General features: G+C 56.5%; 4 protein-coding genes across 4 annotated transcripts; 1 reads left to right on the forward strand and 3 right to left on the reverse strand.

The window, feature by feature from the left end:
* Positions 1–370: 370 nt before the first annotated feature.
* On the forward strand, positions 371–2,666 carry PUNSTDRAFT_126531 (cytochrome P450; the record flags this gene model as incomplete). The annotated part of the gene is made up of 9 exons (XM_007384425.1): positions 371–415; positions 477–810; positions 859–936; positions 1,015–1,517; positions 1,586–1,673; positions 1,727–1,892; positions 1,952–2,100; positions 2,175–2,306; positions 2,388–2,666. The coding sequence occupies 9 exons, from the start codon at positions 371–373 to the stop codon at positions 2,582–2,584; spliced, it is 1,692 nt and encodes a 563-aa protein (XP_007384487.1). The 3' UTR covers positions 2,585–2,666.
* Positions 2,667–2,942: 276 nt separating this feature from the next.
* PUNSTDRAFT_45020 (uncharacterized protein) lies at positions 2,943–3,813 on the reverse strand (the record flags this gene model as incomplete). Its single annotated transcript, XM_007384426.1, has 2 exons — positions 2,943–3,647; positions 3,760–3,813. 2 exons carry the CDS (start codon positions 3,811–3,813, stop codon positions 2,943–2,945), a joined length of 759 nt encoding a protein of 252 aa, XP_007384488.1.
* Positions 3,814–5,480: 1,667 nt separating this feature from the next.
* On the reverse strand, positions 5,481–6,947 carry PUNSTDRAFT_134916 (uncharacterized protein; the record flags this gene model as incomplete). Its single annotated transcript, XM_007384427.1, has 1 exon — positions 5,481–6,947. One exon carries the CDS (start codon positions 6,945–6,947, stop codon positions 5,481–5,483), a length of 1,467 nt encoding a protein of 488 aa, XP_007384489.1.
* Positions 6,948–7,506: 559 nt separating this feature from the next.
* Positions 7,507–9,185, reverse strand: PUNSTDRAFT_52912 (uncharacterized protein; the record flags this gene model as incomplete). Its single annotated transcript, XM_007384428.1, has 7 exons — positions 8,901–9,185; positions 8,687–8,790; positions 8,519–8,620; positions 8,272–8,452; positions 8,090–8,207; positions 7,930–8,033; positions 7,507–7,866 (listed from the first exon to the last, which is right to left on the reverse strand). Exons 1-5 carry the CDS (start codon positions 9,053–9,055, stop codon positions 8,204–8,206), a joined length of 546 nt encoding a protein of 181 aa, XP_007384490.1. The 5' UTR covers positions 9,056–9,185.
* Positions 9,186–9,436: the final 251 nt, after the last annotated feature.

The raw sequence follows: 9,436 nt of genomic DNA on the forward strand, positions 1-9,436 counted from the left end.
CGAAACATCCTTCTCCCGCTTTGGGCGCCCATTTGGAAACATCGGACCTGATACTCCTCCGCCACTCCCGATATCCTCATGCTGAAATCCCAGAAGCGCTTGGTCGGACCCCAAGATCGCCCGAGCAAGATATCACAAACCTATAGCTGCCCTCTGCCGATCGCCGTGATGTCCGGACTCCCGAGACGCGCATCCATCATCGGGCTCTCAACCACTCGCTTCTGCCCGACACCGGCACGCGGCTGCGTCCGCCCTCGGAAAGATTGGATGACTGGCGCAAGCATATGAAAGCGCCCTCGTCAATCGCCCCTCAGCGTTGTCAGCAGCGACCAGGACCACCCCGAGCTCGTCCGTAGCAGCAGCGCGCGCCATGGCACCAGCATCGCCGCTCATCTACGCCTTGGGCTCCGGCGCGGTATGTTACTCGCCCTGCCTTTCCTTATTCCTCTCTCAACTCATAACAACTCACCATTCAGATTGCGCACCTTATCTTCAAGCGCACCGAACCGCGCTCTCTTCTCGCCATCTTCTCGCTGCTCTTCGCCCTCCCACTCACCGCTTCCCTCTACACCTCGTCACCCTCCCTCCCTTCCCCTTTTCTCGTCTTCAAATGCACCCTCACCCACGTCGCAACTCTTATCTCGCTCACCGTCGCCTACCGCCTCTCACCCTTCCACCCGCTTGCAGCCTACCCCGGCCCGCCGCTTGCGAAGGTGACCCGGTTCTGGACGTTTAACCGCGCACTCAAGCAAGACCAATACCGCGTCTTCCACGCTCTCTTCGCCCAATACGGTCCGATTGTCAGAATCGGTACGTGCCCCTCCCTCACCTCTAGCACGCTCGCTGACCGCGACGCAGGCCCGAACCATCTCATCATCCGCGACAAGTCCGCCGTCCCGCTCGTCCTCGGCTCGCGGCACTTCTTCAAAGGCGCCCGTAAGTCCTGATTCTTCGCTCCTCTCAACTTCACGAACTTCACGAACTCAAACTGTCCCCTCTCGTCGACTTGGTCAGGCTACACCGCTACGCTCCCGCCCAACTCGACGGGGTCCATCATCTCGCTTACAGATCCGACCCAACACTCCCACCGACGCCGAATCTGGGAACGCGCCTTCACGTCCTCCTCCCTCCGCGACTACGAGCCCGTACTCGCCCATCGCACCGACCTCCTCATCGCCGCCCTTACCCAACAGGCGGACGATGAGAAGGCGGAGAAGAAGACGATCGACCTCGCGCGCTGGCTCGGCTTCCTCTCCTTCGACATCATGGGCGACCTCGCCTTCGGCGGCATCTTCCACCTCACCCAGTCCGGCGTCGACGAAAACGGCTTCACCACCCTCGTCGGCAAAGGCGTGCACTTCCAGGAGATCCTCGGCTCAATCCCTTGGATCCGGCCCATCTACCTCCAGATCGCGAAGGTCCTCGGCGCGCAGAAGGCGTACTACGAGATGGGCCGCCGCGCGCTCGAGGCCCGTAAAGCGCGCGGGGCCCAGCTGCGCGACGTTTTTTTCCACATTGTACGTCTTCCGCATCCGTTGCCTCTCGCAACAACATCACGAAAAATCGTCTCAAACGTGGGCTACAGCTCGGCGAAGATGAGGACGGAAAGAAGGGCAAGGAAGAACTCGCCTACCCGTCGCTCATCTCCGAGGCCACCCTCGCCGTCGTCGCAGGTCCGTTTTCCGCTTCCTCTTCGTCGACACTCCACACCTTGACACCGTCTCAGGCTCGGACACGACCGGCACCGCGCTCAGCAACGCCTTCTTCTACCTCCTCACCCACCCGGCCGTCTTCGCCTCCCTCCGCGCCGAGCTCGACGGCGCCACCCCGCCCGGCACGGACGCCCCGCCGCCCAGCGTGCTCGCCGACCTCCCGCTCCTCAACGCCGTCATGTGCGTCCCTTTCCTCTAAACCGTCCCTGAACCTGCACTGACCGATACCGACGGAACAGCAACGAGACGCTGCGCCTGCAACCCGCGATCCCGGCGGGCGTGCAGCGCGTCCGGCCGGACGACGCCGACGGGATCGTCATCGGCGATGCCGGCGAACTGGGCGCGTACGTCCCGCCCGGCACGACGGTGCAAATCCCGACCTGGAGCTGTGAGTCTACCTAATCTCTTTCCCTCATAACGACAAGATCTCAAAACGCTAATATCCAACTCCCGGAACGACAGTGCACCGCGACCCGCGCTACTTCTCTCCGGATCCGGAAGAATTCATCCCCGACCGCTGGATCGCGGACGGCGCGCTCGCGAAGCGGGAGGACTACAAGCTCGACCGGGACGCGTTCATGCCCTTCAGCTACGGTACGTTTCCTCCCACCCACCCCTTCGTGTTCTCTTCACCTTTTCGTCCTGCGCTGATGCCGGACCTGCCGCCATCGCAAGGCCCGACGAACTGCGTGGGCCGCAACCTGGCCCGGCTCGAGATGCGGATCGCGATCGCCGCGCTCGTGCTCAAGCTCGATTTTGCGCTGACGCACGACGACGGGTGGACGCCGGACGAATGGGAGCGCGACCTCAAAGACGGGTTCATACTCAAGAAGGGTCGACTCCCGTGCGTCGTCCGTCCACGGGTACGATAGGACACCTGTGTGTAATAGAGGCTACGTCTGCTCGTGTGTCTGAATGTAACTTATGCAATTCGAGGCTTGCCTCAACGTCAACATGGCAGGTCCATCTCCAAAGGATCGCAGATGCGGTATCGAAGAATGTTTAACGAAGATCATTCGTAGGTCTACCTAGCTCAGCGAGCAAGCCGGACGGAGAGATCGATTGCCCAACCGACGTGAGGACCTTGCGGAGGTCAGCAAACTGCTGCCGCTAAGCACGCTGTGACTGTGAATTCGTTTATGCCATCGTCATTATCATTGTATACAAGCCAGGCACTCGAACAGGTGTAATATTTCGATAGTCTGAAATGGGACCACGACATCTTGCCCTTTAGCAGCGGCGCTGGAGAATGTGCGAGATAACATCCTCGTTGTCAGGGTGCATCTCGTATCGCCAAGTGCTCCAACGCGGTGCATCGTTTACAGGGAAAAACACTTGCTGCACAACTTCAGGTAGCGAGTCGATATGGTGAAGCATCGTACGCTCTAGAAAATCGTTGGCGACATTGTCATTGCGGCGGCAGATCACCGTACGCAGCGCCGGCAGGAGCTCGTGACGACATCGACCAGATTGGGATCGGTAGAGAACGTCTCCAGGGAAGAGTGTCAGTACGAGCGCGAACTGAAGGTTCACAGCACAGTCGTCCAGCTCCAGGGTGTCCAGGCTGGAGCATCGGCGGAAGAAGGCGCCGAGGACGGAGGTGTCTACGTAGACGTTGAACAACCTGATGCGTCGGAGGAGGGATATCTGGATGGCTTGGGCCTGGATTGGCTGAGATCGAGAGAGATATTCGAATAAGCGTGTCGAGTTGGGGTGGTTGGGGCCGCCATGCGGGCTGGATATGTTGTGGAGGTGGCCGAGATTTAGTTGTTGCAGTGCGGGCGCGTTCAGGATAGAAAGAAGTTCCACCGCGTGACCGACGTCGGTATAACCCAACGTGAGCTTGTGGAGGTAGGGAAGAGTGACCGGGGAAAGGTTCGTGGAAGGCGGTTCGAGCCCGTGGATGTGAAGGACTTGCACATGGTTCCAATGCGGCTGAGCCAAAGCGCGAACAATGTCGGTTACGCTCCAATATGCCATAACCTCAGGCGTCTGACTCTGACTTTAGCCAATGGCGGTGGTATGCACCAATGACGAGAGGACTCACCGCATTCGTGCCACTCTCGGTGGGAGCAGACAGGTTATATGTATCGTAGGACATAATCACTCCTCACGGCAAAGGACGAGGTGCACGAATGTGAATGCAGGGGTTTGACGACAGTCGGAACCGAGCGTAGGTAAAGCAGGAGTGCGCTGAGGACTAGTCGAAGAGGGGTTCCAGCACAATGAACTGTAAGTTCGTACGCTCGACGATCGCTTCTTATAGCTCCTTGCCGTGTGGCCCTCTGTGATACGTAAATGCAATGCAAAGACAGCGGACGTGCAAATCAGGAGAAAGTTGTCCACAGATGCATTGAGGCCCCTTGATACATCCTAGTAAGAACCTTGCATCGTACCTTGGCCACACATCGTTATCACGACCTGGACGACGGTAGCGAGGGGATAAGAAAGTGGTTCACAATCATTGGCATACGCTCGCTCACCTACTGCAGATACAGCGGTCCGGCCAGCAATCGACCGCCAAGCATTGTGCGGTCTTGATCAGATTGGATTGCCTGGCACAGTGAGCGTACAGTAGCGGATCCCGGATTTCAGGCTACATTGAATGTAATGTTTTGATTCCACTGCGAAAGATAACAGGGCGAGGCCACTTTTGACTCTGAGCTCCATGGGGGATGGTCGTACAAAGCCGTACCCCCGATGTAGGTAGGTAGGTAGTATTAACCGGCGCGGTCCCAATACCGGAACAGCCGGGCCCCAGGGCCTCGCACTAGTGGCGAGCCGGGACACCCTGGTCTAGGGTTACATGGCCCTTCATCGGGAGCCACACTGTCGCGCTCACGGAGTTGTACATTCTCCCTGACGACATACGCCCAATCTACCCACAGAGCCTGTGAGGAGTAATGATTTATGATTGCGTATAATCGGAGCATGGAAAGCTGGTACTGACGATGTCAACTGAAACATCGGCGTACGCGTAACCGAAATATTGGTGGTAGTGAAGATATTGATGTGTACCTAGCACGCAGGTCCCCCGGCAATGGAGAACTGCGCTGCACGGTGGCATCCTCTCATGCCAGACACCAAGGCCACACGTGCGTTGTCATTCTACACTATGAAATTGAAGACAGACCGATTGTTCGACAATGCCCAAGGCCATGCATGCGTCGCCCAGGCGAACCTGTGGCCTATGGCAGGATACTTACAAGGCGCCATACACGACTAGCTAATTGGGTGTGCGCGTTCCATCATTCCAACACACTCTTCTCATTCGAATGCATTGCTATGACCTACATACTTGACCGATTTCCTCAGGAGATGCTGCTTCACATCATCGATCATGCCAGACGCCACGGACCAACTCCTGGCCCTCTCATGTACTTGTCGGGCGACACGGGGTTCAAGTGGGCTCCATAGCATAGGGCAAAAAGTTGCTTCGAGGCTATTTCCTGCTCTGAAGATCTTTAGGGTACAGCACTTCTTCATCGGCAAGCTAGAGGACGAGGACCTAGCCATCGAGGAGCGCGACCCATTACCCGTTGGATGTAAAAGTTGTACGTTAATTACCTGGAATCGCTGCTAGCGGCATAATCAACGTGAGCGGCATGGAGGGCTTGTTATTCGATAAAGAAGTGGAAATATTTCTCAAGGCGGCCAACATGGGCCCGGGGAAGTGCGAGCTATGTAATGAAGAAATGGAAATGCTTCTTGGCTTGAGAGGGATGGATGTGTAGTCTTGACGGTACAAATCTGTAGTTGTCGTTAAAGCTACATCATATCTACCTCCGGCACTATTTCTTTGAGCGCCTCTAGATCCTCTGGTTCTATCCCCGAGCAATACACAAACATAACCATTCGAAAAGTCGGAGCGTCCTGTCCTAATCTGATAAGACATCGAATGGCCATCTCCGCAAGGCACGCTTCGAACCATGGTTGCAGGAGGTCATCCTTCACGGCTCCCGATATCTTCAGCGACGCCAGATTCGGAAGCACCCAGCTGGATCGGGACGGGTCCGCTTGGGCTCTGTTAGTGGTGCGAATTGCATCCAACAACGTCATGGTAGCCTCGTCGCCGTACACGTCCAAGTGACGGAGCGAGGGCCAGTTGACGAACATCGCCCTCAGTTCCATCCTCCTCCCGAAGTCGTGCGCGAATCGTCCGGAGAGCCCGAACGTCGTCGCACCGAACCGCGGCATGCACCACTTGAGAACGCGGAAAATATCGAGCACAACAGGATCGTTAAACTCCCGCGAACCACTGAGCCCTTCGAACACGACGGACGCCCACCCGGGGTCCGGCCGAGACAGGTCGCTCCCCGCGACGGTGATTGTGTCGTTTGTCTTGTTCATGGTAATCGACAGTTCCGGCAGCTCGAAGTACGCGTCGACGAGATCCCAGAGGTCGAACGCGGCCTCCGCGGCGCGCTCCCTGGTCACGAAGCATTGCAGCCGGAGCCGCGGATAGGGATGGGAGATGGGCAGCACTGCGAGGAGACAAATGCACGCGCGGACGGTTCCCGACAGGTCGACAGTGCGCAACGAGGCTATGCAGACGGACGCCATGGCCGTCGTGGGCTCCTCCGCCAGACAGGATGCCAAACGCAAATGTTCCAGGGACTGAAGATGTCCCAGGACGTCCAGAATCTCGGAAAGCGTAGGCCTCGTGGCAGACGATGCCTTCCAGTCGTAGTCGACGGACAGGCTGCGCAATCCAGAACACCGCAGGAGATGAGAGGTTCTCCATATCTCCGGGCTCGAGAGGTGCTTCAGCCTCACACGCAATAGGTTGGGAGCCTGAAGCTCGCGGAGCAGGGTGTCCACGTCCGCAAGTTTGATACCGCTGTGAGGTAGGATTTCGAGGTCGAGGTTGGTGAGCGCGGGGGCATGTTTCCCGAAGCTGCCCAAGGCGATGTCAAAGGTAACATCCGGACGGCACGAGAGCCGTAGGTCGACGACGCGCGAGGCACCTCCGGTCATGATTAGATCGAGAATCATCGTAGCCGGTCCCGAGGCACCTAGGGCGTTATACATAATACGCAGAGGCTGCCTCGGGAACCTTCGACTCAACGCTAGCGCTCGCTTCGGTTTTGTGAGGTCCAGGTAGGTCCACAGGGCGGGTGCATTGAGAGCAACCCGGCGCCACACGCTGCAAACCTGGGTCAAAGACGGCGACCACTGAGACTCTAGCCACGGAGGACCATCAGATTGCTCATAGTCACCGGTGACACGAGACATGGCGAAGATCTCCGCGAGAATTTCGAAGGGGAGGCGGTTCACGGGAAGGGATGCATTGTGTTCGACGCGGCGAGCGAGAGTATCGATTGACTCGAGCTCTCGCTTGCTCTTCTGAGCGGAGGCCGCATCGAGCAGACTCGTATTTACGGACGTAAGCTGGCTTGATAGAGAATTGTCCCGTGGTTAGAGGAGGGAGACGGGCGAAACCAAGGAGCTCACTGAGTGATCATAAGAGCCCCGGCATGTTCATGAAGGATCCGCGGGGATCGCAAAGGCTGGGTGATGTGCGAGTTCAAAGATCTGAAATCGTGTTGCACGTACTGCACACGTGTATTTTCACACTGTCAGAAAGTTGCCACGGGTTCGGACCCTTTAGAATTATGCCCTCATCCATACTATCCATTCCGCATACTGGATGTCCGTACATATGGAAATGAAACAATCGTGTCCATTGACTTGCTCATACACGTACCAGACGGCCGCGAATAGAGGTTAAACCCTGGAGACGGTCTCCATTGTAGCCTCCACCCCATACTTCTTTTCCCGAAACTGGCGTTCGACACAGATATCATCTTCAGTCATATCACGGTGAACGTACTACCTTCGATTAAATCTAGCACGCGGGCCTTCCGACGTCTGTCACTCATGGGAGTTCCGCCCAAACGCACAGAGAGAGAAGAGAGGGATAACGCGAAACAACAAGCCACTTTTGAGCATCAAAGACCGCGTCGTTCATTAGATAGGCGTCCCTTTTCGAGTATAGCGCGATATCCGGGACTGTGTATCTGTTATGGAGGAGAGGGTCAGTTCGACAACGTTCTTTTCGCGTATGCTTATGCACCCAGGCGCAGCGATCTTGAGGATGATGAAAATCCAGGCTGTGTCCGCCGAAGTCTGCGAATAACCCGACCCCAGGTTCCTACAGACACATCATATCGTCAATGGACGTCTGGACAGAAACGAGAAGGTGGCAGGAACGCACCTCACCTGGTATGGGATACGCCAGGCGAGAACACCCCGAAGTCGTATACTCCTCGTCCGGCCTTAGACGTTCCTGGTGGTCGGGCTGTTCGGACTCCTCGTATTCTGGACCACGAAGCTTTGGTCAATGAAGATCATGAGGAGCGACTTGAATCGCATACTAAGCTCGGCCGTCTTTCAGGTCTCGAGGACAGTGCCTGGAATTAGTCCATCCTTCATATCGAGCACGCGGTCCCAGCCGGCGCATGCTCTCAGACGCATTCGATCTTCCGAGCTCAACTACAAACGACCGACGTCAGCTTCGTCAGGATTGTCAGAGAAGACCGCCGTCGTTCTGACATACCGGTCGCGGGAGGGCGCCAGGGAGTGCATAAAGACAGAGCGCAAGTCGTACATGCTCTCCGCAGAAGGCGCACGCGGCCTTCCGTGGTCATGATTCCGAAGAGGAAACCATCGATGGAATGAGAATAGGACCTTCGTGACGTCAAAAATCATGCTGTAGAATGTGAAGGGGTTCAAGCGGTCTGAGAGGCGAGGGACAGACACGCGCTCAGCGATCATCAAGCAAGCTTGGTATATCGGAAACTCACGGGCAAGGTCTCGAGCAGACCGGACCATGGCATAAACAATCTCTGCGTCTAACTCTGTCGCCTCCGTCGTTTCAGGGGCCATCCCTCGAAGACCTGGATCAACTACCACGAAAGAAACACCGTTATCAGATACGTGCGAAAGAAAACAAGAGATGAATCATAACTCGCCTTGGACATGGCGGAAGACCCGTACAACACCCGACTTGCAGTGCCATTCATCATGGCACACCGCCTGCACCCCCCCAAGACGTTTGCTGCACCTACGTTGCATCCTACAACACCCTTATGAGTTTCCGAGAGCCTACGTAGAGCCTAAGAAGGCCAACGATTCAGCCGGAAAGCGATGCAAATCAACATCACTGACTTTGACGGACCACCTCACCCGTTCCACGACGTCCCCCCGCGTACCCTGACCTCCCTTTCCATTGGCCTTTCCGACAACCTCCTCGAAATGCCACACCAGGCCCATACACTCGTATCAGCTCCGTTTCGCGCTCCACGCTCAGCCTCGACGTCAGTTTCCCAATGGTCTCTCATGCGTGTGAACGACTGTCTTCATTGCGCATCGAGAATCTTGACTGGGAGACTACCAACGACCGGCATCGCTTCCAACGGCGATTCGCTCATCTGTTCTCGGCTGTCTAAGATCATCGATCGTGAAAGATAAGTTCATATAGAGGCGTGGAAGGGTCATTGTGGCAGAAGGAGTAATTCGCTTAGCCGTCCCTCATGGTTCTCAGCGCGATGAACGTGGTCGGTAGGCTCAGTGATTTGATAAAAGAGAGAATGGAGATTGTCTCCGCTGCCCCAAAGATGGTGTATATCAGCCCGTCGTCCAAATGGAAGCAGTGAGGATACAGTGCCCGACAGAGAGGCGTATGACGTTACGCCACACCTTTTCGAATATGTAATCACAAG

The sequence above is a fragment of the Punctularia strigosozonata genome, assembly GCF_000264995.1.
Source record: "Punctularia strigosozonata HHB-11173 SS5 unplaced genomic scaffold PUNSTscaffold_7, whole genome shotgun sequence".
NCBI lineage: Eukaryota > Fungi > Basidiomycota > Agaricomycetes > Corticiales > Punctulariaceae > Punctularia > Punctularia strigosozonata.